The following is a 27,295-nucleotide window of genomic DNA, read 5'->3' as shown; positions in this document are numbered from 1 at the left end:
ATGTCAAAAAGGAAAACAAGTACCAGACTTTTACAAGACATCTGAAGGCAGCCCTGTTCAGGGAGGCTTTTAATGTTTAATAGATTATTGTGTTTTATTCTTCTGTTGGAAGCCACCTAGAGTGGCTGGGGAGACCCGGCCAGATGGGCGGGGTATAAATAATAATATATTATTATTATTATTATTATTATTATTATTATTATTATTATTATTACCCAAGCTTTAGAGTCACATATATACAACATTATATAGGGTCATCAAACACACAAGGAAGCTTTTTTTAGCTGCAGTAACAGTATAGACGCCGCTAGAGGACGGTGTTTTGCTACCTCTCCTGTAGGTTCTTTTCCCAGTATGTCCGGCAGGGTCTGCTGGCTGAGTTTTGAGGTCCCCAAAAGGAGCTTTTACCTTGCGCAGGTGTGACATTTGTATAGCCTATGTTGCTAAGAACACTCCCCATTGTGGAGTGTGGTGTTGTGTCCAAATTTGATACAATATATATATAGAATTGTTGATACAATTTTATGAAATGGTAAGACAGCATACAAAAAAACGGTTTGTGCGTGACCTTTTAAAATATTTCAATGGAATATACCTCATTTTAGTCATCAATAGGCAAAAGTTCATCCATTTGTTCTACAGGAAATAATTTTTGAGGAAAAAAATGAAAAAGTCATCACCCTAGTGGGGAATCTTTGGGCCTCCAGATGTTCCCGAACTACAGCTCCCACCATCCCTGGCCATTGACCATGTCCGTTGGCGCTGATGGGAGTTATAGTTCAGCAATCTCTACCGGGCCAAAGATTCCGCATCCTTTGCCTGGTCAATGGGATTCTTGTTTTGCATTCACTGCGTTCCGGTGTACTGTTTTCAGGGCAGCTGGGTGGAATCCTGAAATCATACACTTTCTCATAGAGTTGGGAGGTCATCTGCTCCAACCCCCTGCAATGCAGGAATCTCAACTTAAAAGCATTCCTGATAGGGGGCCATCCATCTTCTGCTTAAAAACCTCCAAGGAACGAGAGTCCACCACCTCCCGAGGGAGACCGTTCCACCAATTGTGAGGTTATCTTGAGTATCCAGCTAGCAGAACTCCTGGAACAAATCGCACGTGGTTCAACACACAACATCAGCTTTGACCTGTGTTGTTATTATTTACTAGTCTCATTCAGCCCGTTAAGAAAACGGGCGCCAGAGGTGCGACAGGGCCGCGGCCTTCCCTCCCTTTCTGCGCTCGGCCGCGGGGCGTGCAATTAAACAAAGCGCTCTCCCGTCGTGTCCCGCGGCCGAGCGCAGAGAGGGAGGGAAGGCCACGGCCCCGCCGCTCCTCCCACGGGCCAGGTAGGGTTGTCAGGAAGAGGCGGTGGCCGCGGCGGCCCCGGAGCCTGATGCCGCCATCTTGGTCCACCGTCGCAGGGGAACGGGAGGCAGAGGGTTGGGGGGGGGAGAGAGAGTGCATGTGTGTACATGCGCATTAGCGCAAACCCAGGGACACAGGGAACACTGGACGCAGAGACACAGGGACTTTATTATATAGGATTAAATTTATAAAGCGCCCTCAAAGTTGGTGAGGGTGTGTTGAAGAACTGATGCTTTAAATCCCTTTGGCATTTTGCCTCGCCGAGACCAATGCTGTGCAACATTTTGCTCTTGCGATGTCCCCCCCCCCTTATTATTTCTTTCTTTCTTTATACTGTATTTTTGACAAAGTAATAATCATACATGAATAAGTATAAAAATGTGCACCCCACCACTGAGACCATTCCATTGCAACTATCCAACCTCCCAAAATTTCAAATTTCTGGCGATGGTTTGCCCCCTTTCCGTTTTAACAGTACAAATTCTACAAAATCATCTCCTCGAAATCATTTCTTAATGGCACATGTTAATTTATCATTAGTAGCCATATTCCCACACCTCTTTACGTCATTCTTCCATTTTATATACTCATAGCTGTCAAGTTCTCCCTTTTCTTAAGTGAAATTCCCTTCTGCTGAATAGGCTTCCTCGTGAGAAAAGGGAAAATTTGACAGCTATGTATATGCTGCTTGCCCCTTCCACTTCCTAGCTATAATAATTTGCGCAGCTGTCAATAAATTTGTGAATAGCAAACAGACAATCACGGAAAATATAACCAAACACGAAACAAAAACCAAAAAGCCAGGACAATAGACAGTGAAAAATATTAAATATATTATAGCACCCAGGTGGCACTGTGGGTTAAACCACTGAGCCTAGGGCTTGCTGATCAGAAGGTCGGCGGTTCGAATCCCTGTGACGGGGTGAGCTCCCGTTGCTCGGCCCCAGCTCCTGCCAACCTAGCAGTTCGAAAGCATGTCAAAGTGCAAGTAGATAAATAGGAACCGCTACAGTGGGAAGGTAAACGGCGTTTCCATGTGCTGCTCTGGTTTGCCAGAAGCGGCTTTGTCATGCTGGCCACATGACCTGGAAGCCATACGCCGGCTCCCTTGGCCAATAATGTGAGATGAGCGCGCAGCCCCAGAGTCGGTCACGACTGGACCTAATGGTCAGGGGTCCCTTTACCCTTTACCTTTCATAGCAACAGTGTAAATAATAATAACGAAATATCTATGCAATGCCATTGAATGTCAACTTTATACTTACCTGGAACATTTATGATTCCCAAGTGAACTATTTCACTGTAAACTGACAGAGATTACTAATGTTTGTGCACCACTGAATGTCAGGCCATTGCATTTGCATAGATATTTTGTTGTTGTTGTTGTTGTTGTTGTTGTTGTTGTTACTTACACTGTTGCTATAATATATTTAATATTTTTCACTGTCTATTGTCACGGCTTTTTGTTTTGTCAATAAATTTGTGAGCAAGTCCTTAATTCTGCCCCCCCCCAATGAAAATTATTTCAACATTTTCTAGGGGAACACCTTCCAGAGTTTTGACCTGAAGCTCACCTGGGTGGACGCGACCTTCAAGGAAACTGGAAAGTAAGTGGACTTGCTCTGAGCCACAATGGCTCTGCTATCTGAGGCAGCAATGCTTCTGAATTCCTGTTGCCGGGAATCGCAGGTGAGCAGGGTGCTCTAGTACTCATGCCCTGCTTGCAGGCTTCCCACAGGTATCTGGTTGGCCGCTGTGAGATCAGGATGCTGGGCTAGGAGGGCTGGTTCTGCTGGTGCAAATTGTTTATTTCCAAAGCTCAGTGCGGAAGTGTTTAGATTTAGTTACCTGAGTGATCCTGGCTGCAGCAGAGAATGGGGTACCTTTGCCCCCACAGGATGTTATTGGAGGAGAGCATCACAGACCTTTTGCTAAATTCCAGAGAGCGGAAGCTGTGTTGCATCTGTTGCAGCAAAAGCAACAAGATCTGTGTTGTCCCTTAAACACTGAACCAGTTTTATCCTGACACAAGCTTCACAGCCATCAATAGCCCACTCCTCCCTGAATTGGTCTCATCCCCCTTTAAAAGCCATCAAGATTAGTGACTGTCGCTGCTTCCTGTGGCAGTGAGTTCCACAGTCTTAACTATGTGCCGTGTGAAGGACTTTCTTTTATCTGTCCTGAATCTCTCGGCATTTAGCTTCATTGGATAACCATGAGTTCTACTGCTATGAGAGAGGTAGAAAGCCTTTCTTCCATCCCCTTCCTATTTTGTGTGGAAAATTAGCCCCTTAGCAGTTTATAATAGCAGTGATACCACATTGAACAATTGCCTGAACCAACTGGTATCTGTAGCGAGAAAAGAAACCTTTGTCTCTATTCGGACCCGGATGTGCAGAGTTGAATTTCTGGTTGATCTGCAGTTGAGCAATTTTATGGTGGAATCTCCCTCTGAAAAATTCTTATTCAAGCACTACTGCCTGAAAATGGGTGGCAGCGGATCCTGGAAAGACTGATAAGTTTATCCTCCTGGTTTATGAAGATTGCTAATCGGCTCTCTGTTTTGCTTGCTGTTTCTCAAGGCACACGCTCCGCATCAACACCCCAGAAGGCATGTTCTTCCTCTTGGCCAAAGAACCAGAGTCACGGGTATGTAGCTGTGTGGGACTCCCTGCCCAGGGGTAGATGCTGGTGGTTAAAAGTTGGATCTGTCTGGGATACGAGGGAGAAATTTGGCGCTAAAGGACAGCCGACCTAATTTGCACCTAATTACATGAACTGATGGGGCGCGGGTGGTGTTGTGGGTTAAACCGCAGAGCCTAGGGCTTGCCGGTCAGAAGGTCGGCGGTTCGAATCCCCGTGACGGGATGAGCTCCCATTGCTCGGTCCCAGCTCCTGCCAACAGTTCAAAAGCATGACGTGCAAGTAGATAAATAGGTACCGCTCCGGAGGGAAGGTATACGGCGTGTGCTGCTCTGGTTCGCCAGAAGCGGCTTAGTCATGCTGGCCACATGACCCGGAAGCTGTACGCTGGCTCCCTCGGCCAATAAAATGAGATGAGCACCGCAACCCCAGAGTCGTCCGCGACTGGACCTAATGGTCAGGGGTCCCTTTACCTTTACATGAACTGAAGCACAGTCGTCCTTTGAGATTCACACTTCTCCAAATCTGGCAATGCAGTTCTCCTACCAAGGAATGTGTACACAAATGCATGGGACGTGGGTGGCGCTGTGGTCTAAACCACTGAGCCTCTTGGGCTTGCTGATCAGAAGGTTGGCGGTTCGAATCCCCGTGATGGAGTGAGCTCCCATTGCTCTTTCCCAGCTCCTGACAACCTAGCAGTTCGAAAGTGCAAGTAGATACGGTGAATAGGTATCACTGTGGTGGGAAGGTAAATGGCATTTCTGTGCGCTCTGGTTTCCGTCACGGTGTTCCGTTGTGCCAGAAGCGGTTTAGTCCTGCTGGCCACCAGACCCAGAAAGCTGTCTGTGGACAAACGCCGGCTCCCTCGACCGGAAAGCGAGATGAGCGCTGCAACCCCATAGTCGCCTTTGACTGGACCTAACCATCCAGGGGTCCTTTACCTTTACAGTGGTGCCTCGCAAGATGAATTTAATTCGTTTCACGAGTCAATTCATTTTGCAAAAAATTCATCTTGCGAATCGCGGTTTCCCATAGGAATGCATTGAAATTTCTTTTTTTGCCCATAAAGGTAAAGGTAAAGGGACCCCTGACCATTAGGTCCAGTCGTGACCGACTCTGGGGCTGCGCGCTCATCTCGCGTTATTGGCCGAGGGAGCCGGCGTATAGCTTCCAGGTCATGTGGCCAGCATGACAAAGCCGCTTCTGGCAAACCAGAGCAGCTCATGGAAACGCCGTTTACCTTCCCACTGTAGCGGTTCCAATTTATCTACTTGCATTTTTGACGTGCTTTCGAACTGCTAGGTTGGCAGGAGCTGGGACCAAGCAACGGGAGCTCACCCCGTCACAGGGATTCGAACCGCTGACCTTCTGATCAGCAAGCCCTAGGCTCAGTGGTTTAACCATTTCAATGCATTCCTTTGGGAAACTGGGATTCGCAAGACGAATTTTTCGCAAAATGAATTCGTCTTGCTAGTCACCATAAGATCGCAAGACGCATTCGTCTTGCGAAAAATTCATCTTGCAGGGCATTCGTCTTGCGAGGTACCACTGTACCTTTATATAATGAGACCAAGGGGTCTGCCTTGGCAATTGGGCAAACTGAGGGGTGCATTTTGACAGGCAAACAGGCATGGAGCTGCGGAGATCTGAATGCGAGACTGGAAAAATGAGAAGTTGAAGCGGGCTCTTTTGTGTGCCCTCCAGCCATGAGTTGATGGAAACTTTGCTTCCTCCTGCATCTCTGCTTGCTTGCTTAATCCCCTCGTCCTCCCTGCTCTCTCCCTCTCTCTCTCGCAGGCCGTGTGGCAGTGGAAGCTGAATCAGGCCGTGCGCCAGGCTCTGTGTGGGAAGCGAGACTTCCCTCTGTGGGGCGAGGCCGGTCGAGGGAGAGACCCACCCGTCTGCCGCTTCTCCAGCTTCACATTCCGGGAGGAAGGAAGGTTCAAGGGCGCGACCTACGAGGGGGAGTGGCGGCTGTGTAAACCGCACGGCAAGTAAGTCCATAGCGCCTGTTTGTGTTCTCTCTCTCTCCCTCCGATCCCCGCTTCCATTTTATATCACACTTTTGTTTATTTATTAAAAGGGGAGGAGAGAGACAAGCCAGCTAAATGGGCGGAATTGGGCCTGCCGGCAGATAGTTGCTGACCCTGCTCCAAGGAAGAGCTTGCTTCCCTGTACCAAGTCAAACCTTGGCTTCCCTCTGGCTCAGTATTGTCTACTCTGACCGGCAGCAGACTGACAGCTCAGTCAGGAGAGCACGAAACCCTTTATTCTCAGGATCGTGGGTCTGAGCCCCATTGCAAGGGGTTGGGCTAGATGACCCTCGGGGCCCCTTCCAACTCTACGATTCTGTCATTTTATGATTCTCTGGGGTTTCAGGTGGGATTTTGTCCCAGGCCTACCTGGAGATGCTCTGCCATTGAGATATGGCCCTTGCCCGTTCTCTGAACACAAGAAGCTGCCACCTAGATCATTGGTTTAACCAGCTTGACATTGCCTATGCCTGACTGTCACCAGCCTTGCCACAATTTGTTCATTTATTGCATCTATACATCACCTTTTCCCCTCCAGGGTGCTTGAGGCAGCGTGCATCGTTCTCCCCCATTTGATTGTCTTTTAATATTTTGTTGGAAGCCGCCCAGAGTGGCTGGGGAAACCCAGCCAGATGGGCGGGATATGAGTAAATAATAATAATAATAATAATAATAATAATAATATCCTCACAACAACCCTGCGAGGTAGGTTAGGCTGAGAGTGAGTGGCTGGCCCATGGTCACCTGGTGTGAGCTTTGTGGCTGAGTGGGGATTCGAACCCTGGTCTCCCACATCACAGTCCAAATCCTTAGTCACAGCGCCACACTGGCTCTTGTGCAGTTATTGTTGCATTGGTCATGAATCGAACCCAGGCCTTTTGCGTGGCATGTGAGAACGCTACCACTGAACCAACTGATTCAGGCGGGCTGGGCGAGTGCTTCTCCAAGCCCAGCTACTGGGAATGAACCACTGACACTCTGCATTCAAGGCAGCTGTTCTTCTGCCCCACACCCAACTGACCCTCTGACCTTTATATGCAGAGAAGCCGACCAGAATCCTGACTTGTAGGCTCTCAAATTTGCAGTGAATCAAATTCAATTTTCTCTGGAACAGCTCCTTCCACCGCTGTGAGTCCCGAGTTATTTGTAGCCGGTGGCAAGCAAAAGGTGAATGCTTTGCTTTGATCCCTGCATCCCTTGTAGAGTTGTGGGGTATTTGTTGATGTTGCTTTTTGCTGTTGCCAGGTGCTCTGGGGCCAGGGGTCAGCAAACTTTTTCAGCAGGGGGCCGGTCCACTGTCCCTCAGACCTTGTGGGGGGCGGCGGACTATCTTCTGAAGAAGAAGAAAATGAACGAATTCCTATGCCCCACAAATAACCCAGAGATGCATTTTAAATAAAAGCTCACATTCTACTCATGTGAAAACACCAGGCAGGCCCCACAGATAACCCAGATATGCCTTATAAATAAATACATTTTATAAATAAAAATAAATAAAACGTATCTGGAAAAGAACTATAAGATTAAAAATAGACAATAAGGGAAGTGGAAGTACAAAGAGGTTGAAGAAGCAATTAGATATAATAAGAAGGGAATAAGTTTAAATGTAAAATAAATATTAAGATTTTAAGATTATAATGATATACTGAAATATTGGGAATGTGTGGTTTACAGTGATAATGAGTATTTTAGAAAAAGATAAGATTTAAGAAGTAGAGAGTGCTGTATTAGTTATGAATAGAAGCGTGGAAGGGGGGGACGGAGGAAGTCAACAGATTAAGAATTATATTGGATATTGTAAAAGAAATGGTTTTTTCCTTTTTTTCCTTTTCTTTTCTTTGTCTTTTTATATTTTGTATCTTTTTCCTTTTTGTATTCGCTATAAAACCAATAAAAATATATTTAAATAAATAAATAAAATGTAAAAACACTCCGATTTCCGGACCGTCCATGGGCCGGATTTAGAAGGCAATTGGGCCGGATCTGTCCCCTGGGCCTTAGTTTGCCTACCCAATGAATCTCTGGGGCAACAGATCCTGCCCTTAGAGGAGAGAGGATCTGAGTTCTGTTTAGCATGAATGGCCCTTCAGATGTCAGCCTCTGGGCCAGACCAGCTGCTATTGCAGTTTGTTTTTTAAAAAAAAGGACAATTAGAAAATGGACCTGGCTTAGTTGTCATGCGCTGCGGTGCCGGTGGGAGCCGTAATGGGTTTATCTGCTTTGCAGGGGGACACTGACGTGGCCAGATGGTCGGAATTATGTCGGGGATTTCCAGGAAGGCCTGGAACATGGGTAAGGATGCTCCCAGGCTCACCTGTCAGGTGTGCAGGGGAAAGAGCCTCGGTTCACTCTGAATTGTACAATCATACCTCGGGTTAAGTACGCCTCAGTTTGAGTACTTTCAGTTTAAGTACTCCATGGACCTGGAAGTGTTTATGTCCGGGTTCCGCAGTGCGCGCATGCACAGAAGCGCTCTATCGGTGCTTCAGCAACACGCGCTATCGCCGCTCGGATTAAGTACTTTTCGGGGTGCCCTGACACCAATTAAATACTTAACCCGAGGTACCACTGTCCTTCTTGAAGGTGTATAAATGGTACTGCTCTATTCTGCCTCGATCGGACCCCACCTGGAGCCCTGTGTCCAGTTCTGGGAAGCACAATTTAAGAAGGATGTTGACAAGCTGGAAGGTGTGCAGAGGAGGGCAACCATGATGATCAAGGGTCTGGAGACCAAGCAGAACAGTTGAGGGTGTATATGGTACGCTTGCCCTGGAAAGGAGAGGTTGGGGGTGGGATATGATTGTAATCTTCAATTATCTAAAGCAGGCATCCCCAACATTGCTGCCAAGTCTCCCGCATTCCCCGGGAAATCCCCGTTTTTCCAGCTGTTCCTAGCTGAAAAAACGATTTTTTTGTTTCCCCCCGGTTTATTCTGGCGCGGCGGCCATTTTGGAACTGGGTGGAGCATGCTCAGAAGCGACTTTTGATGCTGCTCTGCCCAGTTCCAAAATGGCTGCAGTGCGACTTCTGGCGCGGTGGCCATTTTGGAACTGGGCAAAGCAGCATCAAAAGTCACTTCTGAGCATGCTCCGCCCAGTTCCAAAATGGCGGCAGCGTTACTTCCGGTCTGCTACTTCCAGCCCGGCCCCTTATTTTTCTGACAGCAACTTCGCAGGTATGATCCCCAAACTTCAGCCCTCCAGATGTTTTGGACTACAATTCCCATCATCCCTCACCAATGGTCCTGTTAGCTAGGGATCATGGGAGTTGTAGGCCAAAACATCTGGAGGGCCACAGTTTGGGGATGCCTGATCTAAAGGGCTGTCTCACATAGAGGATGGAGCAAGCTTGTTTTCTTCTGCTGTGGAGGGTAGGACTCCAACCAATGGCTTCAAGTTACATGAAAGGAGATTCCAACCAGGGTGGATTTGATTTAAATCAAATTGATTTAAATCACTAGTCAGTAAGACTTGATTTCAAGCACTTTTTTACAGAAAGGTTCAACCTTGTTGGCATCCTCTTAATATTTACAACCAGATGAAGGCTTCGTTTTTGGAAGAATAAATTTCCAGAGTAGTTTTTACAGTGATATCAAAAATTACTGATTTGGTTATACTATCGGAAATACATAGACACACAATTATGAAGTTATTGTTTATATTTGGAGAACTTTGCTGTACTTTATTGGAAGGAGGAAAACAATCATTTCCTTAATAACAATTTAAACAATTTATTTAACTAAAACATCAACATTCTAGCACATTTATCCATGTTTGTTAACTGATGTAGTTAAATGATTTTTAAAAAAACTTAGACTGAGTTTTAGCACACATGAAAAACTTAAAACAAATCCTTATTTCCTGATTAATAGCCTTTGGACTATAATGTTGTTGTTTTTTAAGCAATCTTTAGAAAGATTTTTCCTCTGAAAGCCTTTTATTTTAAAAATCCGATTTAATTTTTTTTAAAAAAAAAAAAAAATCCAATTTAAATTTTAAAAATCATTGATTTTTTAATCCACCCTGATACCAAGTAAACACCAGGGTGGAACGGTCTCCTTTGAAATGTGGTGGACTCTCCTTCCTTGGAGGTTTTAAAATAGAGGTGGCATGGAAATATCTCAGGGATTCTTGAGCTGGTCATTCCTGCATTGTAGGGGGGTTAGACTAGATGAGCCTTGGGGGTCCCTTCTGGCTGTACAGTTCTGTGGTTCTATGATCATCTTGTTCCTGGCTGCAGGTTTGGCATCTGCCTCATCCCTCGCGCCTCTGAGGACCGCTATGACTGCTACAAGTGTCACTGGAGAGAAGGCAAGATGAGCGGTTATGGTATTTGCGAGTGAGTAAGCCTTGCGAAAGAGGTTGTTTCCACCTCCTCCATGCTCACACCTGCAAGTGGATTGGCTGTTTGTAGGGAGGCTAAGTTATGGGTCTTCCCCCCCCTACATTTCATATTTACCAGCAGGGCCGGTGCTAGGGGTTTTGGCGCCCTAGGCGAGGTCACCTTCTGGCGCCCCCCCCCCCAGTGTGAATGGCAGGAGGGATGAAAAGGGGCACAGAGCCCATGTTGCTGGCCTGGGCAGCGGACGCTGTCTCTGTGCCGCTGCTGGCGCTGCTTCCTCCCGCTCGGCCCAGAGGTGCCAGCAGCTTCTGATTGCTGTGCGCGCCTTCTGGAGGCTGGCCTGGGCGGCAGACACTGTCTCCGTGCTGCTGCCGGCGCCGCTTCTTTCCTGCTCTCGCCCGCTTCCCGCTCGGCCCAGAGGTGCTTCTGCAGCCAATCAGAAGCTGCGGGTGCCTCTGGGCCGAGCGGGAGGAAGCGGCCAGAAGCGGCCGAGAGCAGGAAAGAACCGGCAGCGGCACGGAGACAGTGTCTGCCGCCCAGGCCAGCCTCCAGAAGGCTCGCACAGCGGTGGCGGCCTCAGAGGAGGATTGCCTCCCGCATCCTCCTCCCCACAGTGCCCCTGTTCGCCAGGTGCCCTGGCGCCCCCCAGCCCGAGCCTAGGGACAGCCCTGCGGGCGGCGGGCTGGCCGGCCAGCACAGCGCCCCTCAATTTCGGCACTCTAGGCAGTGGCCTAGTTTGCCTTTATTAGCGCGCTGGCCCTGTTTACCAGGCATTGCCGGGGTGGGACTAGATGACCCTTGGGTCCCTTTCCAACTTTACAATTCCATGATTTTATACTGCACTAGCTGGCCCGGCCACGCATTGCTGTGGGTCATCCCTGTGAACCCCCCCCCCAATATGTATCCTGCCCCTCCTTCCTCCAACCCATACTGCATAATCACCACAATCCCTAAGCAGGTTATATAAACTATACGTGAAAGTTACCAGTGGAACCAAATGTTAAGAACGAGTTGACTCCCCATTTTTTCAAAATAAAACCAGCAGTTTAAAAAATACACACTATGAATTGATATTTACGCATTAAAATCCATGTCACGTTTAAATGCCTGGGTAGGCTTGCTTAAGCTTTTAGCAGGCACCGGAACTCTAGGGCCTGCCTAGAATCAATTGGCGGGGAGTTCCAAAGTGCAAGAGTTGCAAAAATAGCCTCCAAAATAAGATGTTGCGTGCATTTTTCCCAGGTATGGCGACGAGATGGTCTACAAAGGGTATTTCAAGGACAACGTACGCCAAGGGTTTGGCATCTTGGAGAACCCTTCGGACGCTGAGCAGCCATTCAAGTACTCAGGGCACTGGGAAAATGACAAGAAACAAGGCTATGGCGTCTGGGACGACAAAGAGAGGTAAATCACCCATAAGTTTGGAGCGTTTTTCTTTAAGCCACCTGATGTACAGTGGTACCTTGGTTTTAGAACAGCTTAGTTTATGAACAATTTGGAAACAGAATGCTGCAAACCCAGAAGTAGGTGTTCCGGTTTGTGAACTTTGCCTTGGAACAGGCATAGGCAAACTCCGACCCTCCAGATGTTTGGGACTACAATTCCCATCATCCCTGACCACTGGTCCTGATAGCTAAGGATCATGGGAGTTGTAGTCCCAAACATCTGGAGGGTCTGCCTTGGAAGCTAAACATGTTTCGCTTTCTGTTGAGTGTGTTCCGTTTTTAAATTGAGCACACACACACACCGGCTGCTAATCAGAGGCTTCCTGTTGAGTCTGTCGGCTGCTGAGTCCCAAGCACCCACGCAACACCGAGGTGATATTTGGAGCTTTCATTTTTGCATTTCATTTTATTTTTGCGTTTTTGTGTGTGTGCCTTTTTTCATTTTTTTTTTTTACTGTGACTTGTTCTTCGTTTTATGGGACCGACTTGTCACTGGGGCTTGTGTCTTCATTTTTGTGACTGTGGCTTGTGACTTCGTTTTTGTGGCTTGTTTTTGTGACTGTGTGGAACCCAGTTCAGCTACTGATTGATTGATTGATTGATTGTGTGGCTGCAGAAATGGATAACACCCCCCCCCAATCCAAACAATGACTATCATCAGTGCACGTAATTTTTTTTTAAAATCATCTACATACTGTCTTATTTATTTTATAGTACAGTACATTGATTATTGCTTTCATTTTATGGATCAATGGTCTCGTTAGATAGTAAAATTCATGTTAAATTGCTGTTTTAGGGGTTGTTTTTAAAAGTCTGGAATGGATTGATCCCTTTTGCATTACAGTGGTACCTCGGTTTACAAACACAACTGGTTCCGGAAGTCTGTACTGTACTTAACCTGAAGCATACTTAACCTGAAGCGAACTTTCCCATTGAAAGTAATGGAAAGTGGATTAATCTGTTCCAGACGGTCCGCGGAGTACTTAAACTGAAGCGTACTTAACCTGAAGTGAACTTTCCCATTGAAAGTAATGGAAAGTGGATTAATCTGTTCCAGACAGTCCGCGGAGTACTTAAACTGAAGTGTACTTAACCTGAAGCGAACTTTCCCATTGAAAGTAATGGAAAGTGGATTAATCCGTTCCAGATGGGTCCGCGGAGTACTCAACCTGAAGCGTACTTAACCCGAAGCATGGGTGTAATTGGTTCCGGAAGTCTGTTCATAAACTGAAGCGAACTTTCCCATTGAAAGTAATGGAAAGTGAATTAATCCGTTCCAGATGGGTCCGCAGCGTTCGTAAACCGAAAATTCGTAAACCGAGGTGTTCATAAACCGAGGTTCCACTGTACTTAAACTGAAGCGTACTTAATCTGAAGCAAACTTTCCCATTGAAAGTAATGGAAAGTGGATTAATCCGTCCCAGACAGGTCCGCGGAGTACTTAAACTGAAAGTACTCAAACCGAGGCGTACTTAAACCGAGGTATGACTGTACTTTCTATGGGAAAGCGCACCTTTTAGAACGCTTTGGTTTTGGAACAGACTTCCAGAACGGATTAAGTTTGGGAACGAAGGTACCACTGTAATGAGATTTGCAGAAAGAGAATCTGCTTGGAATGATTTATCCAGCTTTCATCCTGATATGCTGGCAGGGGCAGACTAGATGAGCCTTGGGGGCCCCTTCCAACTCTACAATTCTGTGATTCCTCTCTCTCGTTATATTTCAGAGGGGAGAGGTACATTGGGATGTGGCAGGAAGACCAGAGACATGGACCGGGGCTTGTGGTCATGCAGTCAGGCGTCTGCTACCAGAGAACTTTCCACATGGATAAAATGGTGGTAAGGATCATTGTGAAATAAAATGTTTGAACTCTTATGCATGTTTGTCAGGTAACCTTCATCAAGCGATTTCTTTTAAAAATATATATATTAAAAATTTTGTTTATGATTTTTGATTTTATACATTTTTAATAATTTTACAGTCATTTTGACATTTCAAAACTTGACTTCATTCCCCCTCTTTCTGCGGTTCCTTAAATTTATTTTTCATACCCTGTTTCTCATATTTTAAGACATACCCATAAAATAAGCCATAGCAGGATTTTTAAGCATTCAAGGAATATAAGCCATACCCCGAAAATAAGACATAGTGATAGGTGCAGCAGCAATGCCGGCCGCGGCAGGAGGAGGAGGAAAAAAATAAGACATCCCTTGAAAATAAGCCATAGTGTGTTTTTTTGAGGAAAAAATGAATATAAGACATGTCTTATAATATGAGAAACACGGTAGTTTCTGCATATCCAAATTAACTTAATTTGCTCATATATTCATCTACTTTAAATATATACGCTTTTTATAAAACTGCAGGTTATTACAAGAATCCTGCCAATGTTCTTATCCGTTTCCGGTTTATTTGTAAATATTCAGTAAACCATTTCCATTCTTTTATATATAAAAAAGTTTGTTATCTTGATTTCTTCTTTTTCTGGTAAGTTTTGCCATTTCTGCATATTCCATGAGATTTTGTATCCGTTCTTCTTCTGCTGGGACTTCTTCTTTCCATTTTTGGGCGAGTAACATTCTTGCCGCTGTAGTCGCATACATAAATAATTTTCTATACAGTTTGGGTAGTTCTGTCCCTATAATTCCCAAAAGAAAAGCTTCTGGGTTTTTGGTTGTTGTTGTTTTTTTACAAATGTTATTGTAAACATATTTTTCAATTCATTATATGACACCAAATTGGGAGGGGTGGCTAATACCCCAGAGGACAGGATCATACTTCAAAATGACCTTAACAGATTAGACAACTGGGCCAAAGCAAACAAGATTAATTTGAACAAGGAGAAATGTAAAGTACTACACTTGGGCAAAAAAAATGAAAGGCACGAATGCAGGATGGGTGACACCTGGCTTGAGAGCAGTAAATGTGAAAAGGATCCAGGAGTCTTGGCAGACCACAAACTTGACATGAGTCAACAGTGTGATACAGCAGCTAAAAAAGCCAATGCAATTCTGGGCTGCATCAATAGGAGTATAGCATCTAGATCTAGGGAAGTAATAGTACCACTGTATTCTGCTCTGGTCAGACCTCACCTGGAGTACTGTGTCCAGTTCTGGGCACCACAGTTCAAGAAGGATACTGACAAGCTGGAACGTGTCCAGAAGAGGGCAACCAAAATGGTCAAAGGCCTGGAAACGATGCCTTATGAGGAACGGCTTAGGGAGCTGGGTATGTTTAGCCTGGAGAAGAGAAGGTTAAGGGGTGATATGATAGCTATGTTCAAATATATAAAAGGATGTCATATAGAGGAGGGAGAAATGTTGTTTTCTGCTGCTCCAGAGAAGCGGACACGGAGCAATGGATTCATGGGCGTAGGCAGGGGGGGCAGGAGGGGGCAGCTGCCCCCCCCAGAAGCAAAAAAATTAATGTATTTTACAGACCATAACCAGCACTTTTCCCCTCCAAAAACTGAAGTGGAAAGGGCTTTGCTTTAGCAAGAGCAGCTAAGTCTCCGCTTGCGGGGGGGGGGGGACACAGCAGTAACAAAAACACATCAAATAAATAAAGCAAAGTGGCTACCAGTAGTTAAGCAGTTAAGACAATGGAGCATATATCCCCAGGCAAGATTCGATAGCTGACCATTTCACCCTATTGTTCTTAAGTGGGAGTTGTTAATGAGCATTCAGGAGCATTAAGAGTTCTATTGGCGATTTAATGAGGGTGCACACTCAGAGGATTCAATTTGACTAAGGTGGCTCTGCAAGGCTAAAAAGAAGTGAATAAGAAAGGGGGGAGGCTGTAGCTTTGACAGTGATGTTTATAAAAAGCATTGGTGTTCCAGTCTGCCCCTCCTCCTGCATCTGTATACTGTAAATCAGGGGTGGCCACCTCCCAAGAGACTCTGATCTACTCAGAGTTTAAAACTGGGGGTGATCTACCCCCTTTTGGGGGGTTCAGGTCAAAGCTGTTGAGTTTTTTTTAAAGGAAGGAAAGCCCTTTTTTGGGGTTTAGGTCAAACTTGTTGAGCTTCTTTTAGGAGGGAGGGAGGCCCATTTTTGTTTAGGGCTTCAGGTCATAGTTCAACTTTTTTGAGGGAGGAGGAAAATTTTGGGTGAGCTTTTTTTAGGGGTGCCAGTGACCTACCAGTGATCTACCACAGACATCCAGTGATCTACTGGTAGATCACAATCTACCTGTTGGACGTGCCTGCTGTAAATCAAGCAGAGAGAAAGCTGCTTACAAGGCTCCTGTACATGCAGAGTTCCAGCATCACAGCGTCACCCAGAGGCACCCACAAATATGAGTTATCCCTCTCTCTATTTCTTCCTTCCTTCCCTCCCTCTTCCATCCTTAATAAAATACGGGGGGGGCAGATAAGCCCCACATAGAAAGCCCATCAACATGGGGGGATGACTCTTTCAAATACGGTATTTACCAGTAATTGGGGGGCGGGAGGCACCTAGGCCTCTAGGAGTTGGCTGCTATGCCTAGGAGTAGGACAATTCAAGAAAGCTGAACGATGCATATGGTATGGTAATATATCAATAGAATCGTAGAATTGTAGTCGGAAGGGACCACAAGGGTCATCTAGTCCAACCCGCTGCAATGCAGAATTTTTTTTCCTAAGGTGGGGCTTGAACCATGGTTGAAATATTATGCTGATATGCAGCAACGCCTCGGAACCATCATGGCTGCGGCCATGCCTTGCCCCGCCCTCGCCCGCCCTTCCACCCCCTCTCGCCTGCCCGACCCTCCTGTCCTCTTGCTGCAGAGTTCCAGCATCACAGCGTCATCCAGAGACACCCACAAATATGAGTTATCTCTCTCTCTATTCCTTCCTTCCTTCCCTCCCTCTTCCATCCTTAATAAAACACAGGGGGGCAGATAAGCCCCACATAGAAAGCCCATCAACATGGGGGGATGACTCTTTCAAATACGGTATTTACCAGTAATTTGGGGGGGGGCACCTAGGCCTCTAGGAGTTGGATGCTATGCCTAGGAGTAGGACAATTCAAGAAAGCAGAATGATGCATATGCTATGGTAATATATCAATAGAATCATAGAATTGTAGTCGGAAGGGACCACAAGGGTCATCTAGTCCAACCCCCTGCAATGCAGTTTTTTTTTCCTAAGGTGGGGCTTGAACCATGGTTGAAATATTATGCTGATATGCAGCAACGCCTCGGAGCCGTCGTGGCTGCGGCCGTGTCTTGCCTCGCCCTCACCCGCCCTGCCACCCCCTCTCGCCTGCCCGACCCTCCCGTCCTCTCCAGCCAAGCAGGGTAGCCGCCAACGCTGCCAGCCCCAGAAGCACAAGTTGGCCGCTGCTGCCACTGCCACGATGTCATCAGGCCCGCTGGCCCTTTAGCCCCGCCCACTTCACGGCCCCTCCCCTTCCGTGCCTTGGCCCCTCCCCTGAACGACCATGGCTTGCCCCCCCCCCTAGTTTTGATCCTGGCTACGCCCCTGAATGGATTCAAACTACATGAAAGAAGATTCCACCTAAACTTTAGGAAGAACTTCCTGACAGTAAGAGCTGTTCGGCAGTGGAATTTGCTACCAAGGAGTCTCCTTCTTTGGAGGGCTTTAAGCAGAGGCTTGACAGCCATCTGTCAGGAATGCTTTGATGGTGTTTCCTGCTTGGCAGGGGGTTGGACTGGATGGCCCTTGTGGTCTCTTCCAACTCTATGATTCTATTCTATATATCATTTCCCAGCAAGCTTTAACCTTACTACAAGACCACCGCATATGATAAAAAGAACCTTCTTTCTCTTTACATTTCCTATACTTATTTGATTTGGATTTTTGCCAGTTTACTCGAGTGCTGTGCCAAAGCAAGTCTTACAAACATCCTTGCAAGGCGGTCCAGTATCATAGTGCAGGCGGGAGGGATGGAGGCTGAGAGGCAAGGACCTAGGAGAAATTTGAACCAGCAGAACCTAACTTTTCTTACTACTTTTTATTTTTAAAAGGGAAGAAAACTTTCTAGCCCATATGAGTGCAAATAAACGCTTGCAGAGGCAGAAGAACTCAAGAGTTCCTGTAATCCAGGGTGGGATCGTGATGAGCAAATTCAGAATAAAACCAGTGGGAAAGTCATTTGAGTTTGCACAATGTCAAATGGGTTTCATAATTCCACCTTCCACAGTTATGAGGCATGTTTTGCTAATTTACCTCCCCCTCTCTCCTACGATCTGCAGGGATCTGGGACCCTCCTCCTGGAAGACGACTCAATCTTTGTGGGAAACTTCACCAGAGACTTGACTTTCGTCGGCAAAGTGAGTTGTGGGCTTCGATTGCTCTGGGTTTAAAAGCTGCGAACTGAGCTTGAATGACCACATTTGGGTCGGGAAAGAGTTTGTTGTTTGGAATATATTCCTAAAGCCATGCTTTGAAGATGCCGCCCTGCTCTCTGGCCGTATTTAGGTTAACAACAACAACAACAACAACAACAACAACAACAACAACAACTTTTTTATACCCCGCCCATCTGGCTGGGTTTCCCCAGCCACTCTGGGCGGCTTCTAACAGAAATATTAAAATGCAATAATTTATTAAACATTAAAAGCTTCGCCCAAACAGGGCTGCCTTCAGATGTCTTCTAAAAGTCTGGTAGTTGTTTATCTCTTTGACATCTGGTGGGAGGGGGTTCCACAGGGCGGGTGCCACTACCAAGAAGGCCCTCTGCCTGGTTCCTGGTCCTGGTTTGATGAGGCCCTGAGCTACTGAAGATAATGGGACCCTTTCTATGTCCAGCTGTCCTTTGTCAACAACAAATTGTCACTGCTTTTTGTGCTGAATATATGCTATATGGTAATTTATGGACCTAATCGTTATCTCAAGCCGTTTTATTTGCTTTGTATCTTATATTTCGGAAATGTACATCCAGTTGTTTTTTTATTTAATTTTTGGGGGGCCCCCAAGAGAGTGGGGCCCTAAGCTATAGCATGTTTAGCTTGTACGCTAATCCGGCATTGCTCTCTGGTCATCATGAGAACCTTGTAACATCAAGAACTTTGTGTTTGCTTCTTTTTCCTTTTCCCTCCTCAACCCTTTTCTCCTTTAGTGCTGTGTCACTTCCTTTGAGTATGTAAGCTTCATAGGAGGAACTGTGTTGCTCTTGGAGATGGGTAGGCAAACTAAGGCCCCGGGGGCTGGATCCAGCCCAATCGCCTTCTCAATCCGACCCGCGGACAGTCCGGGAGTCAGCGTGTTTTTACATGAGTAGAATGTGTCCTTTTCTTTAAAAGGCATCTCTGGGTTATTTGTGGGGCATAGGAATTTGTTCGTTCCCCCTCCCCCAAATATAGTCCGGCCCCCCGCAAGGTCTGAGGGACAGTGCACCAGCCCCCTGCTGAAAAAGTTTGCTGACCCCCTGCTCTTGGACTTACAGTCATACCTCATGTTGCGTCCGCTTCATGTTGCGTCTTTGCAACTTGTGAACTCGGCAAACCCAGAAGTGTTAACTTCCGGGTTTCGCTGCGCAGGCACGCACAAAGGCATTCTGCGCACTTCACGCATGTGCAGAAGCGCTCTATCGCGCTTTGCACGTGAGCAGAAGCGCCGCTCTGGTTGCAGACTTTTTGGGGTGCAAACGGCACCCCAGAATGGATTGTGTCTGCAAGCAGAGGTACCACTGAATACTGCCTGGAGAACAGTGGGGGCATTGATGAATATTAGGACTTGTGTGTACCGTGGCCCGATAGGGATGAGTTAGATAAGGCTTTCCCATCCCCCCTGCAAAGCAGAAATCTCAATTTGCCAGAGGAAATGCTATCAGTTGGTTAACCCGACTGTCAATGATGCAAGGCTCCCCGAAATTCTGCTGCCACTATACAATCCAGGGTACGAATGGTTTCGAACGAATGAATGAAAATTTAACCCAGGCTTTTGGGGATGATTTTTAGGGCAAGCTGACCTTCCCAAACGGATTCACTCTGGAGGCCACGTTCAGCAGCAAATCGACCCACGGGCTGCAAACTCAAGGAGTCCTGGACACATCCGGCGACCAGCAGGATGACACCACAGAGAAACTGTAAGTGGGAGTCGACACTGTGGTCTACCTCTGAAAGAACGTTCTTTCATATGTGGTAGACTCGTAACAGGGTAAAAGAATATTGGGAAATAATTTATAATGAAGTGAAAATAATGTTTAAAAGCACCTTTCCCCAAAAAGTCCTTTGGGGTGGGGGGTGGGGTGGGGATAATTCAGATGGAAATTCCCAGGTGTCAGGAAAGGGATATTTATGTATGCCACTACTGCGGCCCGAGTCCCAAAATGGAAAACGAGTGAGGTCCCAACCAAAAAAGAATGGCAACTTAAGCTCACGGAATAAGCGCAGCTTGGAGATTTTACATATAGAATAACAAGGAGAACATACGTTTGGAGAAGATTGGAAAATGTTTATTGAATATATGGGGGGGAGGGAATTGTGTACGCTTGAAAATGTAGGGAGCTTTAAGATAAATTCAACAGTGTAAATAAGTTTTGATGTAAGTAATAATGGAATATAGAATGGTTTTGTTTATGTAAAATCTGCAGCGATTTATGCACAGCAAATGAACCATGGAAAGGGAGGAAGGGAAGTCATTGATATTATAAGGTTGTTTAAATGAATACTCTAAATTGTAAAACAGAAAATTTAATAAAAAACTAGATAGATAGATAGATAGATAGATAGATAGATAGATAGAATAATAAAAAGAGAGCTTGGTTAACCTCTTAAGTACCACTGCTCCCCCAAATGAAACTGAGGGGTCCGGGGGGGGGGGCTTCAGGCTTTGGCCTAAAGCAGGGGCAACTTTCTGCCTGCATTTCATAGGCTTGTTGAGTCAGGAGGGATCCCCAAAGGTCATCCAGTCCAACCCCCTTCCATGCAGGAACCGCAGCTAATCGGTGGCGAATCTTGGGCCAGCCATCCCCTCTTAGCCTAACCTCCCTCACAGGGTTGTTCTGTGAGGGTGAAAATGGAGGCAAGTGGGAACCATGGTTATTACGATTATTTCGTTACTATTTTACCATGATACAAACACATTTAGAGTCTGTGCTGCCACCTTGAGCTCTTTGGAGGAAAGGCGAGGAATAAATATAATTAAAAGAAGACAAGGAATGTAGGAATGGAGAAGCGTTGCCTGAGGTGAAGGATCATTTGTGGCAATTTGATCTGTGCTCTTCTTAATTTAATTTATTTCTTGCCTTTACATCCCCCCTCCCCCCCAAGGAGCCTAAAAGTGGCACACACAGCCCTTTCCCTCCTCACTTAATCCCCATGATAACAGCAACCCTGAGAGGTAGACAGGGAGAAAGCAGTGACTGGCCCAAGGTTGCCTGGTGAGCTTCAGATGGCAGGAGTGGAGATTCGAACCCAGGTCTCCCAGGTCCCTAATCCAGCCTTTCTCAATCTTCGATGCCGTTGGACTACAACTCCTATCATCCCCCCCCCAGCCAGCTTGGCCAGTGGTCAGGGATGATGGGTCTTGTAGCTCAAGAACGTTTGAGAGAAGCTGCTCTAACCACTGCACCACGCTTCCTCTCTTGGCTCATTGACACAGGGATGCTGCCTCCGTTACTCTGCAGCCACCAAGGGATGGGAAGGTAGGGGTTTGTGTGAATTTGAATGCATTGCAGGGGGTTGGACTAGATGACCCCGGGTGTCCCTTTCGACCCTACAACCCTGATTCTATGGCTCTTGCCCTGAGGAACCTTTCTCTCCTTGTCCAGCCAGCTGGGTCAGGAAGTATTCCCGGTAGAGAAAAGATGGGAAGGCCTCTACAGCCCCTTCCTGGAGTTCATCCACTCAGGGGGTCAAGGGGAAACAGAGGAGGCTTTCATGGGCTTCCACGTTCAGACGAGCAAAGAGCTGCGGAAGTCCCAGGAGTACCTCTTCTGCCACAGGTGAGGAGAAGGGGTTGGGGCGAAACCTGAATTCGGGTCACATTTTAAAAGGGAGCCAAGACCATATAAGCCCAGTCCTGAAAGACCTGCATTGGCTCCCAGTACCTTTCTGAGCACAATTCAGAGTGTTGGTGCTGACCTTGAAAGCCCTAAATGGCCTCGGTCCAGTATATCTGAAGGAGCGTCTCCACCCCCATCGTTCAGCCCAGACACTAAGGTCCAGCTCCAAGGATCTTCTGCTGGTTCCCTCCCTGCAAGAAGCCAAGTTACAGGGAACCAGGCAGAAGGCCTTCTTGGTGGTGGCGCCCACCCTGTGGAACGCCCTCCTATCAGATGTCAAGGAAATAAACAACTCTCTGACTTTTAAAAGACATCTGAGGGCAGCTCTCTTTAGGGCAGCCAGTATAAATGGGTGGGGTATAAATTATTATTATTATTATTATTATTATTATTATTATTATTATTATACCTAATTTGCCTTTCCAGCAAATTCCTCTTTAGGCTACTAGATTCTTATTTATTTTATTTCTCATTTTATCATTTATAAACAGTACAAATTTACTCATCCAATTTAAATTACCAAACATTAATAATGACACCCACCCACCCACCCACACACACACCCACACACACCTTTTTCTGTGGTTGCTCATGTTATATCTTTTATCACTGCATATCCAATTTAAATCCATTGTTGTTTATCCTATATACTCAATTAAAATTGTTTCCTGGCTCGTTTTTTAATTCAATCCTGCTAGTGTTTTAAGCTGTTTGCCAATGGTTCTTCAAACAGTCCTTAAATCTTCCCCATTCCAAATTTAAAAGTCTCTCTTCTGTATTTATTATTCTTCCGGTAACTTTTGCCATTTCTGCATACTCTGAGCTACTCGATTTTGAAGTCACAAATACTGATTTACAGCTGATTGTTAACAGCAGCAAAGCAGTGCATTGCACAAAAATAATCCAAATAAACCAAAATAATCGATTGGTTAAGGATAACCTAGCAAGCTATCTTAATGATAAAACTTCTGCTGAGGAGGGATGTCCAGGAGATTCCTTGGAATCTTGTTTTTTATGTTGTATGTTGGATATGTGGCTGTAAAACTTTAATCTGGAAAACCAAATAATAATAATAATAATAATAATAATAATAATAATAATAATAATAATAATAAACTGGAGGCAAATCATGTCAGGAGACGTTTTGATGGTGATGGATGGACTACTGCACTCTGTTAATCTTTGTCCTCTCAGAGGGACTGAAGAGACTCCCAGGAAAGTGGACTACCTTGAAGAACTAATTGAACACCAGGAGGAGGACCTGCAAGAATACCTTCACCAGGTAACTTGTTCCACACTCCCCGAGGTTTCTCTGCTGTTCCAGCTTTGCTGGAGCTACTGTTTACGTAATAGCTAGGGTGGTTAGATGTGATCCTGATAATGCCAAGCAGGCTTGTCTTTAGCCTATACACCGCCAGGGTGCAAAGATCCGCCCAGCGCCCCAAATTAACTTTCACTTTGCCTTATGTCACTTTTGGGGATGCGGGTGGTGCTGTGGGTTAAACCACTGAGCCTCTTGGGCTTGCTGATCAGAAGGTCGGCGGTTCGAATCCCCGTGACGGGGTGAGCTCCCGTTGCTCTGTCCCTGCTCCTGCCCACCTAGCAGTTCAAAAGCACATCAAATGCAAGTAAATAAATAGGTACCACTCTGGTGGGAAGGTAAACGGCGTTTCCATGCACTGCTCTGGTTCGCCAGAAGCGGCTTAGTCCTGCTGGCCACATGACCCGGAAAAACTGCCTGCGGACAAACGCCGGCTCCCTCGGCCAGTAAAGCGAGATGAGCGCCGCAACCCCCAGAGTCGTTCGCGACTGGACTTAACTGCCAGGGGTCCTTTACCTTTTTAATGTCACTATTATCATTTGATAAATAGCACTCACACCTGCGTGGCTCCAAAAGGAGTGTTTTTTTTTTGTGTGTGTGTGTGTGTGTGTGTTTTGTTTTAAACCGGCTTTTCTAAAGAAGACAAAGAACACATTGGGAGGTGGTGCAAAGACTCCATGTGTACTGTATGCGCTTACGGAGGTGTCTGAAAGATGAATTGGGCGGGCATTGTGGGCATGCGTGGGAGAGCCATCTCAGCTAGCCTTTCATTGTGGGAGCAACCTTATTTCTAGAGGACCTGGGAGGGCCCTTGTGAGCGCGCATATACGAGTTCTTCTTCCGGAGCCTGTGCGCACTCCCGTCGCTAGATAGACACGTCCTCTTTCTGTCTGTCTCTCCGCTGACCCCACTGCCGCATAGCAGCTCAATACAATATGCTTAGGCGGCTTCAGTGGGGGGGGGTACCTGGCGCCACCCCAGAATTCAGCGCCTGGGTGCCCTGCACCCCCGGGTAAAGACAGCCCTGACGCCAAGGTTGCAAGTGTGATCCCCATAAGAAACAGCTGCATTTCCAACTCTGTGATTGAAGAAAAGGGCAGTTTTATTGCACTCTGCTTTGTGAGTCTTTGCCCTTCACCCCAGTGGCTGTTTCTCAGCTCTGTATTCCCCTTCTCTGATGTTTGTTTGTTTGTTTATTGCATTTATAAATAAACACATGGTTTTCTTCATGGTGTTCAGTGTGGCTTGCGTGGTCCACCCCATCCTCATTTAACCCCCACAACAACCCTGCGAGGTTGGTTAGGCTGAGAATGAGGCCTCACCCACAAACTTCCGTTTGTCTCATGATTTCTTTTGTGTTTTGTCCCACTGCTTCCCCCGGGAAAACCCGCTCTTTACTGCTGAATCGGAACAAAATGCCAATCGGTTTTCTTGTGTTTCTTTGGATGTAGTCTTAACACAGTTGCAGCACAGCTCTGGAGTCTTGCCTTGAATCTATCTTTCTTTTTAATTGGTTTCACACTTTTATATTCAACATAATCGCCATCAACTGAAGAAGAAATATATTAATCTGAATAACCCCTTGACTTCCCTCAACTTCATCTTCTGGTTCTTTAAATATTTGCTTCTTCTGCTTATTTTATTTTACCTTGAGTTTCTTATATTCTTAACATTTTTATACCAAATCTTTCCAAATTACATCTTACACTTTGTTATTTTCCCCGTTATTACTCCTTAATTTTTACACTTGTTTTCTTAATTGTAAGTGTTTGCTCGAACCCTGCTCGTGAGTCCACTTCTTTACCAAATGTTTGTATGTACAACATAAATGGTTACCAATCTTAAGTCTCTATTGTCCTTATCTGTAAGTTTTCCCATAAGCTTCGCCATTTCGGCATAGTCCATAAATTTTGCTTGCCACTCTTATATCCTCAGTGTCTTTTCATCTTTCCATTTTGGGGCTAACAAGATCCTAGCCACTGCTGTAGTGTGCATGAATAACTTCTTCCAGTCTTTTGGAAAATCCTGTCCTATAATACAGGGGTCAGCAAACTTTTTCAGCAGGGGGCCGGTCCACTGTCCCTCAGACCTTGTGGGGGGCCAGACTATATTTTGGGGAAAAATATGAAGCAATTCCTATGCCCCACAAATAACCCTTTTAAATAAAAGGACACATTCTACTCATGGAAAAACACGCTGATTCCTGGACTGTCCGCAGGCCGGATTTAGAAGGCGATTGGGCTGCATCCAGACCCCGGGCCTTAGTTTGGGGCCCCTGCTATAATACCTAATAAAAAGGCTTCCAATTTTTTAAAACATATGTTGTCTTAAACATCTTTGCGTGGACAGGCGGAGTCCTCCCAACCTCCCGGCGACCCGCTGAGCGGAATAAGGACGCATAACAACGTGCTATGGGGATTCAAATTGGCCACAACTTTATTGAGATTCAGATGTAGGGAGACCTTGGCTCAGGCATTGGGCGTTATCCTTCCCAGTCCCCAGCCAGGGTTCTGGGAGACTTCGGGGTTATCCACATGTATGGGGGTTGGGGCTGGCTCTGGAGAGCATATGTTCAAGCAGAGAGAGCCTGCCCCCTGTGCGCCACCGCTGGAAGGGGGAAGTGATGACGCCTATTGGCATGGTCAAGGCTTCCCCCAATACCCCGCTCTTGTTGCCGCAAAGGGGGTGAGGTCTCCGCCTCACGCCCCTCCCTCTAGGAAAATCGCCAAAGAATTCTGCCCAAGGCCTGAAACCCCCAAAGTTGTGACGTATTGCTACGGGAAAGGCGAAACCTGCCAATGCAGGGAAATTCCTTTCCGACCCTTCAACAGCGGCCTTGACGTAGCAGCGCCTGTGAACCTGTAGAGAAAAGGTTAACCTGCAAAAGAACATGAATGAAGGGTGTGGAGGGTGGGAGAAGCTCTGGAACCAACTGGGGCTTGGAGGTAAGATTCCAATTCTCTTGTGTGAGCCGGACAGTCCCTCCCCTTGCCTGGCCATCCCCTGGCAACACCTCCCCAGGCAGGATTGGACGCTGGGCTTGGGTAGGCGGAGACCCCTGGCATCCTACCTGGGAAGGTGATGCCAGCCCCCGAACTACCAGGAACTTGCCTTTGGGGGCCAGGGGCCTGCGCGCGTCCATGCCAAAGGCGCCCCCCATTGATGTGTGGAGCGGTCATTTTCATTTCATTGTAAATCAATTCCCAATAGCTGAGTCTGGCCTTGAATCTGAAGAGGCTCTGTTTTCCCGTCGCTTTCGCAGGCGCTGCACTCTTCTCTGCACCCCCTGGGGAAATTCCTGAAGGCTCTGACTTTGGCGTTCCAGGCCAGCTACTCTGGGATTGGAGCAAACAAGCACCTTCTCAGCATGGCGCAAGAGGAGGTCAAGCATTACGCAAAGAAGATTTGGGAATTCTACCAGTACGTATTAGCACGCTGCTGCGGCGCCCCTCTGGGATGGTCGTTTTTGCTCCGAGAAACTCAATCTTTGTCCCACCACCACTCCCTGGGCTCTGATCCTTCTTCTCTTGGTGGTTCCCCGGCTGGTTCCTCTCACCATCCCTCTGCATCCAACCAGTCCATGACATCTTGTGAACTACCCTTCCCATCTGCCCCAGCCAGCCTAGCCAATGGCCAGGGAGGACTGGAGTCATAGTCCTCCGTGGAGGAGAGGACTATCGATGGCTACTAGCTACATAGCTGCCAAGTACCCTGTTTTCCCCGGGAAACCCCTGTTTTTACTTACCTTTTCCCGGTGGTCCACCGTATCACTTCGTCTCCCGTTTTTCTCCGTTATTTTCTCCTGCCGGTGGCCATTTTTTTTCTTTCTGATTTGCCCTTCTATGGACACCAAAAATGGCCGCCGCCGGCTTAAAAAGTTGCATCTACGCATGTCCGGAAGTGCATAGACGCGACTTCTGGTGTCGGCGGCGGCCATTTTTGGTGCCCATAGATGGGCAGAGCGACACCGGAAGTTGCGTTGACGCACTTCCTGGCATGCGTAGAAGCGACTTTTGAAGCCGGCAGAGGCCATTTTTGGTGCCCATAGAAGGGCAAAACGACACCGGAAGTTACGTCGACGCAACTTTCGGTGTCACACGGCTGCCGGTCCCGGATTCTGCAGTCCGGGACTTGGAAGGTAAGACTAGCTAGGATGGCTCTGCTCTGCCTCCGCAGTTGGAATCAGCAATGCTTGC

The 27,295-nt window shown here is 46.7% G+C and overlaps 1 protein-coding gene across 3 annotated transcripts in view; it reads left to right on the top strand.

Annotated features, from left to right (window-relative positions):
- The window catches only part of ALS2CL (ALS2 C-terminal like), an 87,925-nt gene that overhangs the window by 42,971 nt on the left and 17,659 nt on the right, over positions 1-27,295 (top strand). For all 3 annotated transcript variants that reach the window (XM_060280995.1, XM_060280996.1, XM_060280997.1), the window contains exons 8-19: positions 2,900-2,967; positions 3,943-4,009; positions 5,801-5,997; positions 8,263-8,328; positions 10,276-10,374; positions 11,620-11,781; positions 13,549-13,660; positions 18,024-18,101; positions 19,731-19,858; positions 21,545-21,718; positions 22,973-23,060; positions 26,362-26,519. In XM_060280995.1, the coding sequence (XP_060136978.1) occupies positions 2,900-2,967; positions 3,943-4,009; positions 5,801-5,997; positions 8,263-8,328; positions 10,276-10,374; positions 11,620-11,781; positions 13,549-13,660; positions 18,024-18,101; positions 19,731-19,858; positions 21,545-21,718; positions 22,973-23,060; positions 26,362-26,519 (1,397 nt within the window). The remainder of the gene's footprint in view (positions 1-2,899; positions 2,968-3,942; positions 4,010-5,800; positions 5,998-8,262; positions 8,329-10,275; positions 10,375-11,619; positions 11,782-13,548; positions 13,661-18,023; positions 18,102-19,730; positions 19,859-21,544; positions 21,719-22,972; positions 23,061-26,361; positions 26,520-27,295) is intronic.

Source organism: Zootoca vivipara, chromosome 12 (assembly GCF_963506605.1).
Source record: "Zootoca vivipara chromosome 12, rZooViv1.1, whole genome shotgun sequence".
Taxonomy (NCBI): domain Eukaryota; kingdom Metazoa; phylum Chordata; class Lepidosauria; order Squamata; family Lacertidae; genus Zootoca; species Zootoca vivipara.
This window is presented reverse-complemented; position numbering and strand designations above follow the sequence as displayed.